At 39.6% G+C, this 26,898-nt stretch overlaps 1 protein-coding gene across 1 annotated transcript; it reads right to left on the bottom strand.

The window, feature by feature from the left end:
• Positions 1-272: 272 nt before the first annotated feature.
• PPP1R3A (protein phosphatase 1 regulatory subunit 3A) lies at positions 273-26,898 on the bottom strand. Its single transcript, XM_056341749.1, has 4 exons — positions 26,105-26,898; positions 5,454-5,512; positions 5,206-5,342; positions 273-2,976 (listed from the first exon to the last, which is right to left on the bottom strand). Exons 1-4 carry the CDS (start codon positions 26,896-26,898, stop codon positions 445-447), a joined length of 3,522 nt encoding a protein of 1,173 aa, XP_056197724.1. The 3' UTR covers positions 273-444.

Raw genomic sequence — 26,898 nt, 5'->3', positions numbered from 1 at the left:
TCAGTACCAAAATACTGAGTTGGTTTTCATATCGTTCCTTGTGTTGTTATATACTACACAAAATTTTAGAAAAAAAACTCCCAGAAAAATATAAAGCTTTATTGCAAAAGAAATTAATGCAAGAAAATGGTGGTTTTACATACTAAAGGGATATGAAGCATTGCTTCTTCGTATCCTGCTAAGGAGCAACAGCTGTACTTCATTTTAACTTGACGTGCTTCAGAACTCATATTCATATAGGTATTTAATGATCCAAACATAATGGTCCTATATAGTATAATTACTTATATGAAGGCTCAACTTCATATGTAACCTTTTAAAAAAGATGCTTCAGTGGAAAATTTACTTTGGTTCTATCAGTGAATAAGCTCTTTAACAGTGAAAATGCTTTGGAGGGGTTGGAGGCTATTGACCATGGATCCTGAGCACATTTGACAATCAATGTTATTCCTTCTTGATAGACTCCTTGTTTCTTCCTCCTTCGCAGTATAGCCAATACAAGGAGAACAGGTAGAGTGCAAGACAAACCATCAAATCGTAGTGGTAGAGTGTTGCAGCAAACAGAAGAAAGAAGAAGAAATAAAAGATTTTGCAAGCAATATGTTTTAAACCTGGAGACTCACTGGGTAACTTAAGTGCTTCACTCTTCCGGTTAGACATATCTGCAGAATCAGAAATGTGCTGGCTTTCCTTCTGTGAGTCGTCAAGCCAGTTTAGTGTTTTCCTCTCAGTTATTACATGGTCAGATTGAGAGCCTGTCCCTCCAACTTCTTTGGCAGGCTTATTAATTAAAACCTCTGGACTCGATGACTTCTCTTGTTTGAACTCTGCTTGATGGGAACATTGACCTATATTCCTTCCTCTTCCTTCTCTAGAAATTGCTGTGTCTGAAGTGGAAGGTACTTCTTTTTCTTCAGCTTCAGGAGAGAGGATTTTATTAGTACATGTCATTTCATTTGGTAGATTTAAAGCATACCCTGACTCAGCATACACCTTGTCAATGACTTTGAATTCAAAGTGTCTATACAGGTGCTCCATATCTCCTGCCACTATGGACCCTTCAGAAGATGCCAGTGAAGAGCTTTTATAATGGTAACTGGGCACAGTATTTGTACCAGAAGGTGGCATTTTTGTTTCAGCTTTAGCATGTATATAGGAAAGCGTACCAACGTGGCTTTCTTCCCTATACAGCTCTGCTGCTTCCTTGCTGTATAGATGCTTCTGGGTGCTCAGGGGACATTTAGATACTTCTGAATATAAACCTTGCTGCAAACCTTCTTTCTCTCCCGTAGCAGAAGCCTTTACTGCTTCTCCTACAGGTAGAATATTGCCAGCATCTGCTTGTTCTTTGGCACATTCTTCCCTGCTATTGCACAGAGACATCGTTTCTCCTATCAGAGTTTCATGTACGCATGCATTATAAATACCTAAACCTGATTCCTTTTCAAATTCAGTGTCATATAATACACCCACTGTGTTGAGTTGACAAAGAGCATAATGTGAACCATCATTTCTCCCTTCATGTGTATCAAACGCTGTTTCCTTTTCCTCTGTGGGCCTGTCACTTAGTGCAGTCTCTTGAGGTAGCTTAGCAATTACTGCTTTTTCACTGGCAGACATTTTTTCTGGAGCACTTTCTGATGTTGTTTTAATTATATAAGCTGTACCTGCCTTTGCTTCCTCCGTAATACCCTGCTTGGAGACAGAAGGCTTTTTACAACTCTCTGCCTGCTGGCAGGTAAACAGCTCCTCTGTGGAAGCTGCACTCCGAGGCCCCATGTCCCCCCTTGCTCCCCACCAAGCCTCATCACCTCTCTCTTGCCACCTCTGCTCCACAGGGTTGGCTTGGCTCTCCTTTTCCATCAGTGTTCCTCTGGTGGTGGTGTCTGACTTTCCTCTGTCTTTTAACCTCAGGAATCCTCTGTGTTCCCGCGTGTCTTCAGCTCCCCTTTCATCCCCCGGGGAGGGTGCCAGTGCAGCCTTGGGTGCCTGTTTGTTGTCTTCGGATGATGGGGGCGCCGCAGTCAGCGCATTTGCAGCACGCTTTCTGTGTGACTTGAAAGGCTTGGGTGCTTCCTCCTCACCGATTAGTGCTAAGTCTGCTACTTCGATGACTTTCTTCTCGTTCCCTGCATCAGCGTTGTAGTTCTTTCCCGGCATTTCACCAACTCCTTTTTCTTGTGTATATTGGCTTGTTGTGGAATCTATTGAGACATCAGCATGTGCAAAAGTGTCAGCATATACATCTCCTCTTAAATGTACCCTAACTTTGCTTTCAATCATCTTGATTTTTCCTTCATTTTTGTCAGCGTCTGACAACAATGAATCCAAAGTTTGGTGAGACGTTTGCGGTGCCTGGTGCTCCGGAGCTGGATTAGCATTGCCATCCAGTGTCCCTGCTATGCATGCATTTAATTGCATGGATTCATCATGCTCTGGAGAAATGCTTTCTGGTCTCGTTTCACAGGCCCCTTTTGAGGTATCCGAAGCATCCTCACTGATGAATAACCTCTCCATCATCTCACTTCCTGAGGCATTATCTGTTTCACCTTTTGAAATATCTGTGTGGCTCTCTCCTTCTCGGCTTGAGACAGTAGCCGTAATATCGATAGCCTCATTCTGCTTTGTCCCAGGAAAATATTTTGCCGATAAAAGGCTTTCACTAATACCAGTATGTTTCAAAGATCGCTCACCACTGTTTACCAAGCTAGTAGCGACTTCCTTCCCTGATGGCTGACTATTATAATCCCTCAGGGAATATTTAACTTTATCTTTTAATTCTCCTCCTATCTCTTGTGAAGTGTTTTCAGATGAGGAACTGATAGACACAGAGTGCAAGTCACTGCTTCTTTCCGTACAGGTTAGCTTTTTCTCCAATCTTTCAGTTTCACTTGCAAAATTAACTGGTTCTGTTGTGTATAAATTCCTTTCATCTCTGGAAGAGGTACCTCTAGCTCCTGTGAAATGCTGATTTAGCTGAAACAATAGAACAGAAAAGAATGATCAAAAAGTGCTTTGCAAAAATATGCCAAATGAAGGAGGCAGGATTTCCTTATGGAAAGTTTTGTTTTCAGTAGCAAAGCTTTTATGGAGATGTTTACCAAACCATTTGCAAAATTTGCACTGTATGTATTTTTCAACATAGGTAATGAGCTTTATGGTGGTGCTGAGAGGAGCAGGAAATAAAATAGCATTCAGAACCTTCTCTTTTTATTCATGAGTTCAGTAAGCTGCTAGTGTATTTTATACAAATTAAATCTGAAGAGAATATTCCCTTAAAGGGAGGCTAATTCATTCTCTATACATTCCATTCTAGGTTCGGAGAAAGGGAGGTATGGGGCAAGGGGGGAGGATTGGGACTTAAATGAGGGCACTGATACAGTACATCAAAGCCAGGTGATGTACAATATTGTCCGGTAAAACAAAGACACATTTCACACTGACAAATACTGTAAGGATTATCTGTGCCTCATTTCTCTCAGGGACCCTTTTACAGGCTTCAAACCAGACTGTTTTTAGACAATCTGGTAAGACATGAGTTGGAAATGAGATCAGCAAAGTAAAAAGGCCAGAAACTGATCACTCTCCCTCCAAGCTCCCAAATATCATATTGTATTATTCAGCTATGCCTGCTTGTCATTGCACTCTCTTCTCACTTTAGCACAGTCACACTGATAGCACTAGCTGATCAATTAGAGGCTAGCTTCTTGGGCACCCCTTTATGCATTTGCACTTGCTGTAGATACCCCCATTACAGTTTCTCTTATTAATATGTTTTCTGCAAAGCCTCTGCAAACTATTAATAGTAAAACGTCACTCAAAGAAAAGTGAGGGAGCTAATGTCTCTGCAAATTCTGTTTTAATGACCCTCTGCCAACCAGTGCTCAAGTGTATTTGAGTTCTTCGGTGATGCCAACTGTCAGGATTTAACAGTGAGATGCCTGTGTTTTTTTCCCCTCTTCATAACTGACATTTGCATGATCTCAATAATTATATGCAAATCTTAACGATTTCCCCTTCTTCTCACATAAGGCTCATGTTACTTGTCAACTGCACAGCTGTCTTGTGAGCCAATGCCTGTGCGTTTCAAAGATTTGGTTTTATTTCCATCTATTATAAACCTTCATTGTTTAATTCATTAAAGAGTGCATAGTGCAAATTAACATGTAAATTATAGCTCCCCCTTCATTTATTGTATGGACAATCCTGGCAATTGATAAACAAACGGTTATATTTGATCCTGCTTTTTGTAACAGGGTGGACCGAGAACAACAAGGGATTTTAAAGGTCCTCCTTTTTATGTTTCACCACACCAAAATAAGATAATAAAAAAAGGAGACATTAACTTCCAGGCAATGAAAGGTCCCACAATAGGCAACAATTTTCAACTTTTTTTTGGTAAGAGACCAGAAAAAAATATATTCAAATAACAGGAATTTATTCTCTCTATCAGTAAGAAAGAAAGAAGAAAAAAAGAATGGTTCTCATCTTCCTCTCCTGTCTGATTCAGCATTCACATTTTCACAGGTGATAGCTATTATAATCTATGATTATGAATCTATGCACCCAAATGATATGAGCTGAGAACAGACACTGAGAATAATAGATTGCTGTACGTGTCTCATTTATTGCCATTTTTTCTTTCATACTGAAAAATGCAAGCCAAACCACACATACACAAATCCAAATAGATTGAATGTTCACTGAGTGTGAAATTTATTACAAAAAATTTAATGTCAAATACTGATATAGAAAGATCTGCTATTATAAATATATCTATATTTATTTTGCTCATGTCTCATGTATCCTTTGAAAAAAAAACAACAGCAAACACTACCATAAATATAAGAATTTTACTAAATATAAAGCATTTATTTAAGACTATTCCCATCCTAGAAACTAGGAGGGGAGATTTTTGAAATGCTACTCTTCCGATTCCTTCGAACTGTCATTTAGAACCTCTGGTAAAGAAGTAAAAGGGAGAAGTCATTAATTTAAGACCAGAAAAAGTTGATGCACTATACTGAAATCAAAGCACCTTCTATTGTTGAATCAGTTAGAGATTCAATGAAAGTACAGACCAAGGCTTTACATTTGTAAATTAGTACATCAGTCAGCTCTGTTAAAAGGGGGCATTTCACCAGCTTTGAAGCGTAAATGGATTCAAATCATTTAATACTGTAGATATAATTGTATAACACTTACCAGCAACTCTAATTCTTTTTCATCATCTTCGTGATCACTCTGGTTGTATTCTGCATTTCTATCTTTTATATTTTCATTAGCTAGTTTGGTGTCTTTGTCTTCTGCTTGTGAATAAACAATCTCTGGGATGTTTATGTCTGAAGAGTTAACAAAAACACACTTGAATAATTACCATGAGGTTGTTTGTTACACTATTTTTTTAATTAACAAGTGCAGTAAGGAAGAACTAATTAAACTGGGTATTGTACCTGAAGTCCTTGAATAATTCCATGTATCATCATCAGACGTTGCCAATATTTCTTCTTTGCTGTTAAACAAAAGGAACTTCCTGTGTTATTCTGCAAAAATTATTGTTGTAATTCCTCTTAGACTGAGATATAAAGGCCGCTAGTTAATTACACAAAATGCTGAATGCTGTCTGAAATTCTGAAAATAACAGCTTTATAAAGTGTAGGGGGTTTTGAGTGACCTGATATTAAGTCTTGGTCAAAGAAAGAATTGGCCAAGAAAATGAAAATGTGTTGACCTTCAGATTACATTGCAAAGCTGATGGGTTTTCCCAGGCCTTTTCTGAGAAAGCAGCACAAAGGTGATTAGATGGGTCAGTGACAGGAGAGCATAACTTTGGGGTCAGGCAAGGGTCTGGAAGGATATATGTGTTCAGGAGACTGGGCCTCTCTCTTGCTTGTATTTTTCAAATATTTGTAAGTATACAGAGATCGCTGGAAAAAAAGACATCTTTGTTACCTGAAATAAATCAAAAGATTCTCCCTGCATGTATACAGTATAAATCCTGTTGCTAAGCTATGCCTGGTCGGCAGGAATGAATTCTGCTTCCCTGCAGCCAGTGCAAATTTTGCTGTGGCTTTGCTGGCTGTGAAAACAAAGGCCAGGTCCAACAAGACAAACACCTACAGAGAGATGCTGAGTGCCTGCAGTCCTCATCAATATCAATGCAAAGTGATAGCAGTTTCAACTGCGTGCTTATAGGCATGTAACCTTTAGTGGAAAAGGGGGAAAAAATGTAAAAAGAATGTCACTTATGTAAAATGAAAATTATTATATTACTCCTAATGACTTCTCTATGAGGAGCAATTTTATTTCTGTAGGTCTTAATTTATGCATTTTTCAACCAGCCGTCCACCTCTGTTACTGAAAATTACTTTCTAATTTTCAAATATTAATCTTTTCCCCTTCTATTTTCTCCTAGTGTCTTTCATTTGAATTGATATAACATTAACTCTACCACCTAAATGCTTAATTCAGAAGGAGGATGCTAAATTTATACTCTGTTAAAAGAACCTAGACATCAACTGTCACCAACTTTTGTAAAACTGAGCCTTTATAGGGATTGCCAGACTAAAGCAGACAGAAGATCCTGCCCATCTAGCTTCTGATATCTGACACTGGCCACCATCAAATACTTCAGGGGAAGATGTAAAGTTCTTGTAGGAAAATACTTAGTGTAATTTGCACTGCCCTATTAAATTTCCTCTTGGCCTTCTGTTGTTAGAAGCTGTCCTTGAAGCACAAGATTTAATGCTCTCTCAACAGCTCTTTTTCACCATTAATTGCAGTAATGCTGAATATTCTTGCTATCCATATGAATGACATGTCGCTCTTCAATTCTGGTACATGCATAGCCTCCACACGTTTCTCACTCTCCTACTCACACCGAGTTGTACTTTCCCCTGCCAGCAGTTGCTACAATCTGCATTTCATCCTCAAACGGTTGGCAGAGCCAGGCCCTTGTTTTTGGTAGATCTGTCGGGGATTTTAAGGTAAATCATTACTGCTTATTATTTATACATCATTATTATTATTTTTTCTTTACTGTTCAAATGCATGTTACATCTAGTTCCCAGTTTTCTCCTGCTTTCTCACATCTTTTTCACCCACCTGTTTCCATAAGCCTAGACACTGTGTGGGTTGGGGCGTAACCATGAGACAGATGCATTAAAGGTGTTAATAGGGTGTCTGCAAAAGTCCCAGATTAGGAGCCAAGACATGTATAACGCATGAGCTGAGTCACTCACCCCAAAATAACAACCCCAAAGCCACACGGGCACAGGAGGAAACCTTCAACTGCTATCCAGTGGGGAAAAAAAAGAATGTCTCAAAGCTTTTCTTTGAATGTAGCTGGCTACCTGTATCATTTAGCCATATAGATGCAACTCTCAGGAAGGAACGGAGTCTGACATGTTTTTCTCTTTCAAGAAGCATTCCCACGAAGAAGGGGAGATGTTGATGCCCATAATAGTCTACTGGCAGTCAGAGCTCGCATCCAAGATGCAGTGGCACGTTCTGCTTCTATCATGCCCTGACGTGATTAAAAACCTCACCGCACACACATCTGAAAAATACCCTGATTACCAGGATGCAGACCATTTAAGGGAGAAACTGGAGGGCAGATTTGCCTGCTGTTCTTGAAGTTGGATGTTCAAGCAAGATCCTTATTCTTTACTCTTCATTCCTTGGAGAAAATAGAAACTGGATTCCATCCCCTGTACCCTGCATTCCCTATCCAGTGAAAATGTTTGGTTTTGATTACAGCTTTTCAGTGTAAAATACAGATACAGTCTTTGATTAAGGATGCTAAGGAGAAGTATGTGTTTTCTGAACCTTTAAACAGGTATAAAAATATATATAAATATATATATATATATTATATAAAAATAAACAGGTATAAAAGCTGTTTTAAGCTGGATGCTTATGGGTATGTGCCAAGATGGAGTTTACCTTATCTAGCCTTAGTTTTCTAAGCATCTGTGCTCACATGTACATCACCCCTATCATCAGCAATAAGAGATTAACACTTCCAAAGGGAGAGTTGTTCCCACTGTCACAGACATCACAAGTGAGGTGGTGTGATGCATCCTTCTCTGCCTCTGGAAGAGACTGACCATAAAGGGAACCTACAGTGACTGCCTTAGGCTGGAACCATAAGTTTTAGACAACTGGAAACAGCTGAGTGAATCTCACTTTGCAACTCTAAATTCCAGCTGGAACACAGCTATTGAGTTTTAGTGGCTGGGGCTGTAACACGCGGTGTGCGACCTGAGCCCCTCAGTTTTACAGGTTTTGTGATTAGAATTGAATTTGTCCTTAACTCTTGTTCTAGTAGTATCTGGAGTCCTGGTTCATAAGTTTCTTTTCACAACTGCAACATAGGTAATGAATAGCGATGATAATACAGCCTCACAGCCTGGATCCACACTGCAGGGCTTGTCACATAACTTCTTGCATGTTGCACTGAATTTTGTAAAGGTTGCTGGTTTATAGTCCATTATTTGTGCACACTGTCCTGCAAATACCTGAGTACAGGGAAAGTCAGTGTAACAGCTATTTTCCTTATTTTACTTCTACATCAGAAATATCTGTCATCATATAATTATTCTGGTGGGAAATCTAGAATTAACCTAAATTGAGCATGTTGATACTGCAGTCTTTGAGGGTCACAAGGAACATAACAGCCATTTAACAGCACTACTTCAATCTAAGAAGTGATATGAAGATGCTGAGACTACCTACACAGGTGCATCAAACTACAGAGCAATCTCAAACATATAAGTAGACTCCAAAGAGTGAAATGCTTCCCAAAAGCCAATAAAATTTAGCTCTTTCATTGAGCAGTGGCACTTACAAGGTGTTGGTCTAGTTAGTACGTTTTTTGATTGATCGGTTTTCTCTGAAAAGTCCTTAGCTCACTCTCAGAATTCCATGAGCAGATTTTTGAATTATAATATCAATTAAGTTTTTGTTTTATAAACTAATTATCTCACTGCATTATGGAGGGTGGTCTAAATGTGCCTACATTTTTTAGTGATAGACATAAAATTTGTGTTCTGTTTAAAAACATTTATTTTTAAGTGATCCAGGTGTTCTGACCACAATGTGAGCTGGGAAAATCCATATCAGCTAATGCAGTTCCCCTCCAGCATAAGTACCTGTATAGCTGCAGAAGCTCAGCTGCATTTTCTCCTTCAGGTGAATGAGACACATCTTTGTAAAGTACATCAGGAACTTAAGAATTCCTACCAGCTTAAAAAAAAATCCATACAAACCAATAAAACCCATATGCTCACATGATTCAATCTTGATGGCATTATCGTTCCCTTGGACTGAGTGATAAAAAGAAATTGGGAGTGAAAACAGGTTATCACTATAATTTGGCATTTAGCGAGAACAAATGGGAAGTTTAAGGACTGGTTAGTAGGACTGAGAGGACTGAAAATTTGATGGGCATTATGGGAAGGAGTTCAGAAGACCCAAAGTTATGTGGAATTGGCATCCCAGAGAAAAAATGTTAAACTTTGAATCCAAAAGATGTGAGAAGTAGATAAACAGTGTACAAGTGATGAGAGAAAAAAATTAATTAGCCAATAAACAATATTACTTTGACTTCAGAAAGGGTTCAGATAAAGGAAGACATGTCAAGGCTTTGGAATTAGTCTTTTTAAGGTAAACAGGATTTTTTTTTTAGAAGTGAGGTTTGATCAAGATTTCAGATAATCTATAAACCCACAATCAAAAGACTTCTAAACTTTTCTACCACAGTGCCAGTAGTGGTGCAGAACCTTATAGGATCAGAGATCTTACAGGGTGTAACTTAGAGGAACAGAGATTTAGATAATTATATTATTTCATGCAGCCTGGGAGCAGAACTTGGTGTTTAAATATGCTCCAGTTAAGAGGAGCAGATAATCTCCAACATAAAGTACTGAGAGACCCAACAGAGGAAATCACACATTAGTTTAAAATCTTTGCTATTCAAATCTATCAGACTGGTCTTGATACTACTGTAACACTATCAGAAGAGTAGGAAAAGTAGTGGCTATATTGAGGAAAAAGAGGAGAAATAGTGTCAGGGCAACTACAGGCCCAGGTGTCTTCAAAAAGTTTTCATGATAAGTTTAGAATAAAACTTAAATGAGAGAATAAATACAGATAAAAGGAAAATGGTATATAAATGCCAGGCTCACCTGGTAATATCTGTCTTTGATAAGATTACTATATTTCCCATGTCTAAAAATCGGTTATCTAATCTATCTGGACTTCATTAAAGAATTTTTTGTGGGGCCACATGGGAAATTTATTAATTAAACTGGAGAAGAGGGAGATGAGTACAAGAGCTGGGCGGTGGAAGAGGGGCTTTGTGCCAAGCAGGGTCCCACGAGCTGGGCTGTGCAGGGCTGGCAGACGTCACCAGAGGACTGGAGAGGACCGGTCGTGTAATCAGACTTACTCAGTCATGTTATTACAGACCAACGCACAAAAAGTCAAAGTTAAATTAAATCCATGGCAGATAGGAAGTTGGGAGACATCACTAATGCAGAGGAGGATTGAAAGAAATGGGTGGCCTGGAGGATCAGAATAATAGGTAAGGGATGAAATTCAAATTTATAAAGTGCCAGCTTATACATTTAGGGATTAGAAAGATTTTCTGTCACAAAATGAGGGCTCAGAAATTGGAAGAAATAGGTGAACAATAAAAAATTGATTTGTTTTTGGAATGAAACATTTCCAAGCCAACAGGGTGAGATGGCTGTGGCAACAAGGCAAACAGTCTGCAGTAATGTGTCAGAGAAGGTATTCCCAGTAACAAAAGATTTCCACGAAACATTCATCTCACAGCACCAGGTACTAGTAAGAACTCCTCTGGAACATTTGTATATGATGTTCAAGAAAGATTAATTCAAACTGGAACAGGTGCAAAAGAAGACTACAAGGAGATTGGCAGGATGAAAAATCTATATTAACCAAGCAGATAAATTTAGTATTTCTATTTTCAGACTAGCAAAAAACAGTCTGAGAGGAGAAATAAATGCCCTCTATTAATATAGCAAAGGGGTAAATACTGAAAAGGCAGAAAAGACATCAAGCAGTAGGACTCTGATAGTGTATTAATAGAAAGATTTCACAGAACCATTTGTTGTGGAAACTTAAAAGATCTGTAAGCATTACAGAAGTATATTCTGTAATTTTTCAGTGCAAGTAGCAGGCCCAAGAAACTGAGAAAGTCATGGTATGAAAACATGGAAAGATTTTTGTGAACGGGATTATGCAACACATTTCCCAAAGGGATAAGGCTTCATGGTCCCGTAGTTGCAGTCCAGCCCCATTTCAAATGCTCCCACGCAGCTCTATGCCCTGAGAGTTATGCTTCCAGGAGCACCCATTTCACCATGGAACAGCAGGTGCCTTTGGTCTGCTCTGAAATAGGTTTGGGACTACAGCCAAGGGTACTCGTCTCTTCGAGACGAGTGAGGTTGTTATAGCTTGTCCCGGTTTTAATTCACACACCAATATTTGCCAAAAGTTGTGCCTGTATATTTGTACGACACGCCACACTTGGTCACATTGCTCTGTGTCATATCTACTTATGCTAGATCTTAATACCTAAATCACAAGATATTTATTTTACAGAATGTGGGAAAAGGATACAATTGTTGGAGTATGGAAAGATGAAAATGTACCTGTAAAACTCTGGAAATTAATGCAGTCTGAACATTTTTATGCAATCTAATTTTTAAAAGAAAATGCGGGAATATATTATTTAGTGTTAAATTTAGGGAGGTATGGGGACCTTAAGGTATTTAAAAAATGTAAGTCTAAAATATTTAGTTAAAAACATGTAATGGGGGAAAAAATCAGTAAAATTTTATTTAGAAGTCCCAATAGGCTTAGGGTGTCACAGAATCTTTCATGTTTCTGTTTTTTACTTTAAGATGGATTCAAAATCAAGAAAATCCTCTTCTACACTGAAGTTGAGATGAAGCTAAAATGTCCTTATGAAAGGAGCTGGCAAGACTGAAGTTGCTAACCAAACACTATTTCTATTTTGATTTCAGGTCAGATTTTTAAACCTAAGAGGAGCCTAATACAGCAGCAACCTTTGATGCAACTAGAGCTTTTAGATCCAGTGTTGAAAATACCCAGCCTTGCAGAACAATGGTGCCAGTGGGATGTAAACATACAAGATCCTTGAAAAGAAGAGTTAAATGTGTCAGCAATGTTTTACTGAGAAGCAGAAGAGCAAAAAGTAAATTAGTGCCGATAAGTGCTCAGGTTTGAGAAGTCACTGGAGCATCCAGCACAGAACTGTAATTCCACAGAGCTGTGAAGAGGGAAGGGCTGGCAGTTTGGTTTGTACTTTTGTATCATTAGCAGCACACTTCATGTCAAAAGGAAGTAGAGAAGGAAAAAGCTGCGTTTATTAAAAAAAAAAAAACAACCCACCCAAGCAACAACAATAATTATTTTAAAAATTTCATGTGCACATCGGAAGTAGAAAGCCTGTAAAAGGTTTGGAGGAGCTGGGTTAAAAGCACATTGATGAGAAGCTAAATAAAGGATTTTCCACATGTAATTCTGAACTTTAGTAGCATTATATGCAATGTCATTCAAAACCCACAAACATGCAACAAAAATAAATTTATAATGGAGAAGGCATTTTGGAAAGCAGTAGGAAAGACTGTGTATGTGTGAAGTTCTAAACAGAGCTTTAAAGTTCTATCATATTGTTTGTAAGACTCAGTAGAGTAAGAATTCAATCATTATTTTTTTTAATAACATAATCCCCCATAACATTTAGGTTACTGGAAAATTACATTTAAAATATTGCTTCATTTATATTGGCCTTAAAAAAAACAAAAAACAAAAAACAAACAAACAAAAAAAACACCAGAAGAAAATATTAGCAAAAACCAATTCATGGAAAGAAAAAAAATGGAAGAAATGGAAGAAGGGGAAAAGCCCTAGTACTATATATAAAAAAAGTTAAAAACGTAATCTTGATTCTGGTCTCATTATTACGGTGATGCTACCACTAAAGGCACATCTCACCACCATCTGGCATCTAGATCCAAATCATGTCCTGACATGTCTCTTTGTATGACAACTCACGAAGGGGGTTCAGGAGCTGCCAAGGATCCTGGTGTGGATGTCCAAAGTGTAGACCTTGACTTCCTTGTGATGGTGTCTCCATATTTAATTCTATTCTATCTTCCTCACTGAATATATGAACTAAATACTTAATGAGTAAAGATAAACGCATTCCTTGCCTCATAAGTCTCAGGTGAAAACTCACTATAGGAACAAACCTCCTACTGATTTAAACTGATGCCCGTGTTACAAACTGTTGAAGTTACAGTCTTATAATACAACCATTTCACAATTTCTTATCACACATGGTTCTTGGACTCAAACCCCGGTGCAGCCAGAGAATTCACAGCCCAGCTCAAGCCAGAGAGGTACAACCTTGGCTTGAAGCCACCTTTGTGCTTCCTGGGGCCTCGCCACACTGCGCCTCTGCACAAGCCAGGGTCCATGAGGTGCCGTGGAGATGGCAGGGAGGCTGAGGGTTACCTGCCCATGCACTAGCATACCTTATTTCTCTTCTGGAGTATTTCTAACATGGCAGACTGTGCCTGCTGGAGGCGTGTCAAACAGCCTCTCCACCAAGCAATGCTTGACCATTTTATTTTTAGGCGCGTGAAAATCGGGAGGCCACAAAACATCTGCAGCAGAGCCGCATGTGGTGGGACATCTTTAAGCACAACCACCTAAGTGTGGTGGAGAGAAGCCATTAAGTGCATGCTCAGCTTCCCAGGAGCAGACCGGTACCGTGCACAGAAGCTCCAGTGCCCAGCAGTGGCTGGAGCCAGCCAGGATCTGGCCTTGCCCAGAGGTCCACCTGCAAGGTGTGCCCACCAGGCTTGGAGCTTCCTCCGCCTAAAGGAGAGAAAGAGCCCTGGTAATGCTAAGGAGCAAAATCATTCTTCTGGCAGGAACCGGTGCTTATTTCTGATTTGTTTACCTGCATATTTTGTCTAAACGAAGGCAGAATATTATTTTTATGAACGGTATGCTCTCATTTGGAATTGACACTAATGAATGCAAGGCCCTTTCCCCCTCTTGTTTGTACCATCAAATTAATTAGCTCTACTGTGACATCAGTATTTTTCTCAAGCAGTTCAAGGCTTGAGCATTTTCCTTTCTTTTTCTAAAGGGCATCTTCAGTGCCCTTTATCTACCATAAGAATCATGCATCAGTCCTATTTTTCACAACTAATGCTGTTTATTATAAAAACTGATTGTGATGTGAAGATTTTTATACTCTGTGGCAAATTGCCCAAACAATTACTGTAAATGCATGAGCCATAAACTGTACTGCCAAGGACACTGGTAGGTTAGCTCCTATAAAAGAAACAATTAGAGTCTGAGGTGAAAATAATAGAGATGAGATGACAGTTATTGAAAAGGCAGAACATCCAGTTTAATGTTGTAAATATAGGTTTGTGGATTACACTGATGGTTTTAAAGTGTTCATGGCTTATTGAATGGAATAGAATATTACATACTTTAGAACGGGGCCATAATTATTATTCCTTTTTAATTGTGATGTCTGATGCATTTGTGAACAGTTGTTGAGAACACCCTCACATTATACTGATTCTAGTTCTAAATTATCATCCTGCTCCAAGGGTTGGGTTGGGTTTTTTTATTATTTTACTTTTTTAGCATTTTGTTGTTCAGGGTCTGTTCTGAACAAAGTATTTTCTCTTGAGGAACTTAGAGTGCTTAGAGGGTTACAGCAATAATTATTTCAGTTTCAGCCTACACACTTCACTGCTTTAAATCATCATTAGAAGTTTCATCCCTCAGCAACTCCTGCTGAGACAGTCTTAGGCTCCTAGAAACAATTAGATAAGAATAGCTTATCTTTATAGCAATTTGTATACAAAGGTATTGATAAGAATTTGCTAGAAATTAAGGGCATACATTTTTCTCTTAGGAACCATCTAAATACAGAATAAGATTTTTTTATGATTGGTAAACAATTTCAATCTTTCAAACCAGATTTGCAGCATGTGAATATTAGGTTGCATAAAAATGATGTTTGTCCTATAAGAAGACGTGTTGCAACAGACTATGGCAGATACGAAGAAAATACAAGAAAAGGGACATTACTGCATGACAAAATTAAATGACCCTCTGCTCTTTTAAGAGAGGACATAGGGATAAACCCCAATTAAATAAAATTCAAATATTAGACCCTAGGGAGAGCACTAAACAACTGGGTACAGAATTATGACTGGCAAAGGAGGCAGAGGAGCTGGGCACGTAAAATCAGAACTGCAGAAAGTCTGCCCAGGGTTTGGAGGAGAGGACAAACTGAGCAGCAGAGCAAAGGTTGCTTGCAACCAGTGAAAGGCGGTCAGTGTCAACGCTGCAGCATGTGTGAGCTCTGAAGTACCAAATCCATTAGGGATGGGGGGTGGGAGGGTGGGAAGCAGTAAAGTGGCTCTGAAAGAAAGTTGTGAGGAAACTAAGTACTCAGCTGTATCACCTTTCAGGGAAATGCTCTAAGTCATTTTCAAGCTTTTATATACTGTTAAGAAAAGCTGATCTTAATGCTAGCAGGGGCATCACAGCTGCGCTGGAAACTGATGCTGCCAGGCTGAAGTTCAGGGAGGTGGGGGGGGGTGGGGGTGGGGGGCAGAGCTGGGGCAGGGGCTGGGCTGGGGCCTGGGCAGCTGGCTGTGTCCTCCGGCTGAAATAGCTGCCTCCTACGAAAACTCGAGCGAGAGTCCTGGGGACTAGAGCTTCAATCCATCAGAAACCAAACCCGTTACAGGCAGACCAAGACTGCAAAGGGTGGCAGGAGCTCTTTGCGCTGCTGTCTGTGCTGACAACAAAGCAGAAGGTGAGTGGAGCTCAGCAAGCACCACCCTTCCTCACTCCTGGGCTCCTAACGCACACACCTGAATTTCTGCTTGCCAGGTGGCTTTCTGAAAACACGGCCGGTTCCTGCTGAAGAGCTCTTCAGCTCCAAATGATCTCTCCTTGTGGAGATGTGATGTTATGTGTGCCTGAACTACAAGGTTGCTATTGCCATCATGTGTGGCAGTATCGTTCTGTTTATATGTTGAATTTTTTCAGGAGGTGTTTGAAAAATAGAAGCACAATAGAAAAATAATGTGTTTTAAACAATGCAGAAAACAACAACTGAAATCACATCGTTAGAATCCAACTGATTGAGACCACACAGGAAAAGACTCAGAAATTAAAGCAAAAACTGCAAATAAAACCAACAGCCATAAACGAATAGCTGTGTGAACATTAAGTAGAAATTACTGAATAATATTTAAAAATATTACGCCATTACAAGTTATGCTATTAGAATGAAGCTGTACGTAAAATCAGAGCCCTTATTGCAAATCTAGGCAAGATTGATTTTCTTATATGACCTTCACCTACCAGTGGTATTAGAAAAAGGCTCAATCTAGTTCTTAGTAAATAGGTGTCACCAAACAAACAGGACTGACACTAATTAGCTCCCTTGTTGCTAGTCAAGACATAGAGGATAGAGGCAGGGAGACAGAGTGACCCTGTTCATCATTAGAGTGGTAGGTGAGGATATTTGCACACTGGTGTAGCAATGGGGGCTTGCACTGCAGCTACCATTTCAAAACTACGCTGTGAACAGAGGACTGAATGATCAGGAGAGCCAGTCTTTTTGCATGAAAATAGAGCCACAAAGAACCTCTACTGAAATGTTTGCAATCTGAGGAAGACAGTAACATTAATCTGTGGTATTTCCCCATCTTGGGGAAATACCCCTTTGTTTTGGTCATCTCATCTAAGAAAAGGGGCCGACACCAGGAGAAGAGAAAAGGCAGGCACGCAAAAGGACAACTAAGGATTGTCAGTAGCTCCTAAACAAGGAGAAACTGGAAAGGAAGTTTGGAAAGCAAAGTGAAAAAAGATGCTCCAAATAAGCAGTATATAGTATGATGATTAATCATATCAAGGGGGACAATTGATCAAGAGAGAAGCTGTAAGGGAATTTGAGTGGTTTTTCTGAAATGATAATTCCCAATAGGGTTCAGGCAATGTTTGTAATAAACCAATTTTTATTAAGATTATTGGATTGGTGCTATCCAGGGGATTATATTTTCCAATTACTAATATTTTCATTTTTCAGTCTTAGTTTATGATTGAAGCAGGGACATAGGTGGCACAGAACAAAATGCATTGGCTTGGTTTGGGATGAGAATAATCATAGCCTCAAAGCAAACAGAGTCCCAAGAAATTAGTCTTTATTTTCTAGCTCATTAAAAAAGACCTTGAGTTTTAATGGTAAAACATTCGTACACGTTTTTAAAAAAATAGAGCGGTATATCTGTCCATTTGAAGATTTTACTGCCATACAGTCTGAACCAGGAGCCCAAAACCAATTTGGTGCCAGGCTCAAACCTTTAATATAGCCCTATCTATCCCCAAGTCTCATGACTATAGGTACGAAGACTGCAGAAAAACCTGTGCATAATGCATCAGTTGTACCTCATATGAAGCTACAGCGATTATGAACAGGAAGACTGCAACTTTTTTCAGGTCCTTTTATAGCTCTGTCATGAGTGTTGTACCTTATTATGATATCCACATAACAATGTTGAAAAGAAGACAGTTCAGAAGTCTTGTTACACAGCTGTTTTTATATGCAGATTGGTCAGAAAACTGTGTTGAGTCTTTCAGCAGAACGGGCTACCTACTTCAGAAACAGAGGATTTATTTAGGAAAGATTCCCCTGGACGCGGTTTGATCTATTGACAGCTCCACTGTGAGTTAGTAATGCAGGACCTTACTGTTGGGGTGCTTTTCTCCAGGGCCAAGGTGTTGAAAAACAGGAAAAGGTGAGTCAGGAGTTGTTTCCTGAGGCTTGGCCTGAGGTCAGAGGATACGTTTGTCAGCTTGCTATGTTGTCTGGAAGGGACATGATCAAATATCAAAATGGTGTTGTAGAAAAGAGTTGGGGGTAGGGCCCCTCTGTTCTCTTGCTTCTTTCTCCCACTGTTTTGAAAGATGGAAGAGGAGAAAAGCAAGTACCACCCACAGGTCTTGCATCTCTCTCAGGTTGTGTCTATTTTGGCTACATCTGATAGGAAAAAGACCTTAGCCTATGTGCCATCTGGTCTTTCCCTGGAACTCACATGGAAAAAACAGAGATGAAGCAGTGCCCTACTGGCATGTCAGAAGCAAGTAATTTCCTAGAGGCTGACTGCAGTATGCTGAGGCACGTATGCAAGAAGGTGACAGATGCCTTACAGAGACCGTAGATAGATAGATGGCAGTCAGGTGAGACTAAGACACAGATACTACCCCTGGAGAGGAGAAGGGAATGGGTGACCACAAAAAGCCTTAGCCAGTCGTTCTTGATAGAGGACAACTATGATCCAAATCTTGGAAAAAATTGTGAATTCAGTAAGTATCTCAAGATGATAAAATTCCCAGGTGCTATCACGAAAAGGACTTTTATAATCTTTTGTTTTCTGCATGTCTTACTACCACACAGCAAGAAGGCAGCTGTGTGATAGGTAGCAATATTTCTATCAAGAAGACCCAGAATATAACCTAGAAGGTGCTTCTACGGATTTAATAGGCTAGCTGGGGAGAGAGAAAGACTGAAAAACTCCCCAACCCTCCTCCACAACATGAAGTGATTGAACACCTTATGCTTATCGTCCAGCAGCCATTAACACCATTACAGGGACAATAATTATGCAGCAAAGCAACATGTAAATGAAAATCCACTTGGTGCACCTCAGTTCAAGGTAAGAAAAACCTGCCAGCTTTACCTAGTTCACATTCAACTGTGTAGCTCAGTGCTCTTCAGTGCTATTAGTAACCAGGAGTAATAAATCTTTGGGTTTAGTGTCAGAGTATCAGCTGGTTCCACAGATCAGGAGGAGAGTGGAGAGACACTAAGAAAACCAAGCCCCCCATTATGCTTTGGCATATCAACTAATATTTTCTTGTCACTGAAGGGCTAGGGATCAAATAGCCACTTCTAACATGCTCCCATGGTGTTTAAAAGGTCTTATCTCTTCCTTTGCCCTATGACAGGGACTGGATTTAACTTACAAAGTATTTGTTTGGACCGGTTTTTTCTTCCTTTCCCAAATGAGAAGATAATCCACATTTTGTCTTAAAAATATGATGTACGATTGGTTCTCTGGACTTCCACTGAAGCTGAATCAATTGCTTCAATTTCATAGCTGCAGTGCTGCGGCTGGATCATGGCTTAAAGTTCATAATCAGAATAAACAGCTCAAATGACACTGGTAGTGAATGCATTGAATAAATATGGCTCTCAGTTAATGTTTCACTGACTTCAAACATCTTTTCAAGACTAACATTTAGCCAAGTCAAGGTGAATGCAATGGAACAATTTTTCTCCAACTGAACATTTATGAACGGCAGTACCTGAACAGTGGACAGGAGACAGAGTATTGAAACAGTCATTACCAGACTAGTTCAATTTGCAAGACAAAAGAGTCATTGAACAATGGAATACAGGAGTTCATTTAGCAATATATTTCTATTTGTCCAAAGGTTCTTAATCAGTGATCTGAAAGAGCATAGAAATAAGCTCCGGTCCTGTAAATATTAACATTCAAGGATAATTTTACACACACAGAGTTCTACAAAGTTCAGTGAGACTCCTGATGTTCATTAAATTATTTATTGTGCCTGTTTCAGGATGAAGCCAGTTGCTGCATTAAAGAGCTCTAAGAATCAGTTGTAATAGTGTTACAGTATTGGCATATTTAAATAAGCTGATGAAATTGTAGCAACTGCAAAAAAAATCTGACAAGTGTAAAGCCAAGCAATGCATGTATAATTACAAGTACTTATTGTATGGTTGAGAAATGATACTCACATTAGAAAGCATCACTTTTATACAGTTTTATGCAAACAAGTGAAAAAGCTTTATAGCAATCAATATTTCCCATACATTAAAGTATAAATTTCTGTTCTGTGACATTGGTGAGAGCAGTTTCTAAGGTAGATCATGGACGAGAATGAGAAACCACTGATACTAATAAGATCCAGAGTAAACACTACGCTAGGATTGCCAGTAAAGCAACATGCTCTTTTCATATGTTGTTACTTAAAAGTTCAGAAGCTTCTTTTAATATTTCCAGTGCAATAAGTGGATGGTACATGGGTAGCACAGGTCACAATCACCAAAAGCAAAAATGAGTCAGTTTTTTAGTCTTCAGGTGCTCTCCAATTAGGAGACCACGAGTATGGTTAGCTCATGTCTAGGTGCCCTGTGCATGCCATTCTCATCCATAACTTCCCCTGTTTCTTTGCCATTTCTGTGACAGAACTCAAAGCCTTATGCCATTAACTTAGATATCTGTCTTTAGGGTCTTTAATATATTTCCTAGTTCAAATAGTAAGTATGCCTGGATTTTGAAATATTATGATTAGACGGATAGAAAAAAGACCATTGAGCGTAGTTCCTAGCCACGTAGGATTGTTCCCTGTAGAATATTTTTCAAGTAGTTTATCTTAGCTTATTTTAAATGTCTTTGGAGGGTAAGGCTGCATCAATTTCCTTAAAAGATAACTCTAGAGTCACTACTGAGAAGCGTTTCTAATACTCAGTCTCGGTTCCACAGCTTGCTTTTACCTGACTTGTCTGAATAATATGTTTTAGATCACCTGAAATAATTATCCTGTGTCCCTGATAATCACAGTCTTTAAGTACGTGGAGAAGTTTTGTTTTGGTGCCAGTGCTACCAGCTTCTACAACCAGCGAAGACTGGCCTGGCAATGGCCAGGAAGCAAGAGAAGGGCTGGGAATACTAGGTCAGATTGAACAGCAGAGCAATGCTGCTTTTAGCTGGCTCTCTGTGAATGGATAGCTTCTCTAGCAGCTGCTCTCCTGGTAAAAACAGTGACTGCAGTCACTCCCTAATAATAGTAATAAACTTTAGTCAAATCCCATATCTGTATGCTGATCAAGGTGTAACTTGTGACTTCAGATGCCAGAAACAACCTTGAGATTAAACAGCAGTACACAAAGGCGACGTGTGTTTTAACGCCTTTTCTGCTCTCCTTTTCCCTTTCTGATTATGATGCGCAATAAGCAAAAGAACAAGGATTAAAAAGGCACGTCATTTATACGCTGTATTTTAAATGGACCAGCTGGGAATAATACAGTTGTTCCTCATAACAAAGTACATGCAAAGCTATTTCCAAGCATCTTCCTCAAAAGTCTTTGCCTTTTTTAATCCTATCATGCAGTTTGTGGGAAAGGCCAAGAGATGCTGATGCAGGACTGCGTTTCTGGGGCAGCCTAGGCACTGGTTTGCCATCTGTCTGGGGAAGATGGACTAAGCACCGTGCAGTCCCACCAGGATGGATCTTCAGCAGCATACTTCCTTTGCCTTCCATCAGAAAGGGGATGAGACAGCAGCTGAAGACAGGAGAGTACTCATGCACAGAGGACGTTTTCTCACTGGCAATTTCTTTAAGACCATTCAGGATTTATGATGCTGAAGTTGGCACTGGTGGCCCACAGACCCAGAGTTTTTAATATCTTCCTTCTCATCGCACGTTGTACATAGAGCTTCTCACGTGAGACATTGCCCTATTTTGTGTTCTGTTCTAAAGTGGCATCACAGGGGGAAGTAAACTGATGCACTGTCATTCAAAGAAAGGTACAGTCTGTCAATTATGAAGAAAAGCACAGGACCAACATCAGTTCAGAGCCATACACTTGTGGGCTCAGAGAGCTAAGAGGGGGATAACTCTAAGAGTTAGGATAAAACCACTAGCCTCATCCTTCTTTGTCAGAGGACAGGAGTCCAAATACACATTTTCCTCTTTTGTAAAACAATTTTCATGCTTATCAGCCATTTTTCTTGTGCTTTTGCTCCCGCTGCTCTCTTGGTAGATGGCAAACCAGGACCAAGCACAGAAATGGGGCGCAGCCTCACCAGTGATGGGGAAAATGGTTTGCAGGTCGTTATCACTGTGCCGTGCAGCACGATCTACAGGAGTTTGCCTCATGCAACACACAATCAGTCCCTGTCTGATCAGATGGATGCAGGAGCCTGGGGTCCACAACAAAATCATGTGGTCCAAACCTGAGGACCAGGAGAAATTTGTGTTCAGAATCATTAACCATGTCCCAACAAGCACGAGAATCAAACAAAAAGAGAAAAGAGTGGAGCTGATACTTCACATTTTTCTGAATGTTTAGATATATGTATATGTATATATGATAGAAATCGGCTGGTTACTGACAGAAGCTCTCTCTTTTCCAGTGACAGCCTTAGAATTTTAGAAGCAATTTTTTTTTCCCCAAAGTATATTTATGAGTATGTGTTAGTTAAATGCATGCTTTCAGACTGACTAAAACATAAATTAATTCATTCAAATGTTATTTTTTCAAACTATATTTTGTGCCTATGACTCCTTTCAAGATTTTTGAAAAGCACAAAAATTGTTAAAAATTTATGTTAGGAAGAATCTTAGCTTGGAAAAATACAGTTAGAAGCAAATACCTTATGAAACTTTAAGAGAAGACTATTTGTTCATGCCTAGACATAGAAGCAAAAGCAAACGAAACATGCAATGAATAGGCAGGAATTTAAGTCATGTGACTCTGAATATCCAAATTAGACAGTTTTCAGCGTTAATTATTCCATGCAGTTTTGCTTTTCACTATCATTTTTTGGGGTTCAACTCCTGAGGGTTAAGTCCATTTTCATTTTATCTTTTAATAGTGGTATCAGAACCCACCCCATTGCTCTCATTCACACAACTTTGTCCTGGCTCATATTCTTAAGGGTAACATGATACAGTCATACTGTGTTTCCTCAGTAGCTTCCTCTGAAAGTGCATATTACTCCTTTCACTTAACTAACGCGACTAATCCTCGCTAATGACATTTAATGAGCCACGCAAGTATGCCCTTGCTTAAATGCTCTCTGCTTAAAACCCAGAATTCCACAACAGTCATATTTTTTGACTGAATAGGTAAAATGCACATTTTAAGAAAAAGTATAAATATCCCAGAGTGAAGATTTAAAAAAGAAAGTTATTCCAGGTTTCTAAATTTGAAATAGAGGCCTAAAAGAGTGTCCTGTTAAAATATCCTTCTATTCAGATTGCTATAAAGAAATCTTCAATTTAAGATGTGCAGCTCATGGGCATGGACAGCAGTATTCCTTACCTGCACATTTATTTTTTGAAGCATAAGTAAAACTGTTATTACTTCTGTGTACACGTGTTTGCATTGCCACAGCTCCTAAACAAGCTAGTTATGGTCCAGGACCCCCACTTTGCTAAGTGTTCAATAAACATGCAGAAAAGCATATATAAATGCTGCAGAGTTTATCATTTGAACATAAAACAAGAGGTGAAAGAGAGATGGGCTGGTGGAGGAGAGCTGGGAAACAGGCAGCACTGTTCGACATGAAGTGAAGGAGTCACAGCACATCAGCAGCCTCACTTTGCCAATTTTGGGGGGTTTGTTTTTCTTGCGCTTTTTTCTAGACATCAAAGCAAAGGAGTCTTAATGAGGGTCTGAAGGAGAATAATGAGGTACTTTTGCAGATGTCTGCAGGGTGTTCCTCCTCACTCAAAGGGGCAACATGTACAAAGACTCTTTGAAAAACAAGTGAGCAATGGAGGTTGGCATCTTAGTTCTTTTGAAAGGAAAGGCCCTGATGCTGACCTCATTTACAGTGGTGAAATCTGTAACTCCTCTGAAGTCAACGAAGTCCCTGTAGCATAAAATTGGTCCTGGATTACAATCTGCCAGAACTGTCTTTCAGAAACCTTGGTGACCACTGAAACCATACTCCAAAAATTCTTTCAGCTCATTTTTACGTTTACTGTAAGGTCTCTTTACATCCTTCTGCCACTAAAGAGGGTCTTGAAAGTGTACATTAGGCAACTGTTTGCCAAAAGTGTGTAGAAGATCTTAATGTCAACAAGAATCTGACCACTTTCATTTTAATATCGCAAATATGCATGTGTATTTGTATGCATGAAAAAATATGCACATGTATGTATATATACATATGTATATATACATATATATGTATACATACATACACACAGTCCTCTACAGCCTAGTATGGAGGGTTACAACTTTACACTCTGATTAGAGACAAGGTGATTTCATATTAAGGAGTAGACATGTTATCTCCTTTCCCATTTTTTAAAATATCTCTCTGTCTGACTTACATATGATACATTTAGCATATACACGTACAAGAGGATCCCCCAAAAGAAATGCTTCTACAACTTATTTTAGGACTAGGCATGTCACAGAAGACTTCAGGGAATTAAACTGTTAGGAGTCATTTGACCTTAGATGCCTAACTGTATCCAAATTTGCAGGTCAGTCCTAAAAGCATCTGGAAGCCCAGGGCTCACTAAATTAAGACTTAGCTCTCCGTGTCCATCATCTGCTCCGTATGGGCTACCTGAACTCACACTGAAGTCAAACTGCCTGCATATGCTTGTGGTATTTGATATCACAGCCGATGTGCAGACGATCTCAAGCTATCTTATTTACCAAGACTGGGTCATGTGATGCTTCTTGAAGGACAGAAACAACGTAGAGAACCAGGCACAAATGTCAAGATCTGACCACACAGCAGGTAAAGGCATCACCCCCTCTGCTCTGACGTACTTCAACGTTCCCCCCATGGAAGCATGAGTGTGGTGACCCCAGAACTGGACCAAGGGACACTTATCAGGAGAGCTTTGCGGACTGGCTATGAACCTGGGTTGGCCTCAGAGTAGCCCCAGTGACGGTCCCACACCATGGTGTGGACGGAGGCACTAAGCTGTATGGCTCACCGCTCCTCACAGGGCTGACGTGCAGCTGGGGCTGGCTGAGGCTCTCTGCACAGTGAGTCTGGCTTTTGGGAAGGGAGGTTCTGCACAGGGGAAGCCTTGGCTGTCTCCCTTCTCTTTAAGCTCCCACCACTGCTGCGGTTTTGCTCCTCTTTTCCCACCAGTGGAAGAGCAGCAGGGAAATCAAACCACCCTGCTTTACTTGGAAGGAGTATAGGAACCGAAAACTCCACATGAATTCAGTTCTGGGACCTAAGCATTGCAAAGGATGCTGCAGGTAAAGTATAGGTTCGGTTCTGCAGAACTCCAACTAATCTATAGCAAATTTGGTAAGCAAAAAATTGAGAAATAGATGTTGACAGGCAACGTTGTTTTGCTTACAGAAAGAAGTTAAAAACAGAGTAGGGAGCCAAAAGTTACTAGTCCTGAGTGTCTCTTCATGTGGCATTAAGTTATAACTTAACTACTGACACTTTGCTCTGTAATTAACATAGTACTTGCCTACATTTACTTAGAATAATATATATGAGATAAATTCTACATTTTTTTTCTTTAATATATTACCAATTCTGCCTTATAGATCATTATTTATTTCACTATTTGTGAAACAGAAACATCAGCCAGTGGCAGGAAAAAGGCATTATTAACCTAACATACAACTTGCAGAACAGCCCAACCACTTGCAGAAAAGTTTTTCCCAGCTATTCTAATTGCAGTAGGATCCTTCCCTGAGTTACCAGCTTGCTGAACCACCAGTGCCATTTCTGTTTTAATAATTGCATGTAGAGAATGAAGCATGAAATAAATCACATGAAAACCCAGGATTTGTTTTGCTTTTAAATTTTTGTTGACTTACCAAGGAAGTGGATGTAAAGTGTTTTAACTGTACAGCTACCTCAATCTGGAGCAAAGCTCTCACTGGTATCAGCTCAATTTATATCCTACAGGGATCAAAATCAGTACACAGACCATAATCTGTAGACCCTCACACTACTCAAATGAGTGGCATGCATGCTATATATTAAAACTATGATCCCAACCAATCTGTCTGCAGAAAACTACTGACTGGTATATACGAAGGCTGTACTGAAAACAAGTCTTGGTCTAACTTATCAGTTAAAAAACACAGTAAGAGAAAACAGCGTGGGCAGTCTTAGCTCCAGCTAGCACACTTAGAATCAGCTAGCTATATTGCAAATTACCAGAAGTTAAGATGTAGCCTCACCTGCTTTGTGTTGTCTTTAAGCAGCCTTTAAGATGTCTATCCGTAACCTCTTTGTGTGGTTTATTATCCACCTTGGACACAGTTTCTTTCTTGTGACAAATCAGTGTGTAATTCTTGTCATCATTGTTTGCCCAGAAGGTACCAACCGATGTCTCGTAGCGTATACAGAATTCCACCTTAGCTCCATCTTTCTGGTACGGAGGCACCAAAGAAATCTTAAAGCAGAACTGATCTGTCTCACTACCACAAGAATTAGGCATGAAGTCTGCAAGGATATCGTAATAACTGAGCCAGTTATTCAGTGTCATTCGAACATACACCAGTTTTTCAAAGGATACATTGAGGACTCGTATGATGCCGTTCATACAGGTAATCCCAGGCAGGAAGACGATCGACTCTAACAATACTTTCTGCTCTCGCACTTTTCGCAAAAGCTCTTCTTGCGAAGCAGGCAACGTAAAGAGTTGAGAGAAAAAAAATTCCTCCTGAGGGAAAACTTCATCTTCTATGTCATCATTTTGTCCTGTATTTGGAACATCCCAGGTATCAAACTCTTTAACAGACACAAGATCAAACCCAAATGCATCAGCAAATGAAACTTTTCTTGCAATGGTGGTGGGGGTATCTGCCTCCTCTTCCTCTGAAGAAGCAGAATTCCGCCTTCGGGGTAACGGGGAGAAACGCTGTTTAACGTCAGGTTTAACATCCTCATCCTCTGAAGAGAAATCGTTTACTGTGGGGACTTCTAATAAGTTAGCCCTGCTAACCTGACCAGGTCCTTCGAAAGACTCCAT

This window comes from Falco biarmicus, chromosome 5, assembly GCF_023638135.1.
Source record: "Falco biarmicus isolate bFalBia1 chromosome 5, bFalBia1.pri, whole genome shotgun sequence".
NCBI classification, from domain to species: Eukaryota; Metazoa; Chordata; class Aves; order Falconiformes; family Falconidae; genus Falco; species Falco biarmicus.
This window is presented reverse-complemented; position numbering and strand designations above follow the sequence as displayed.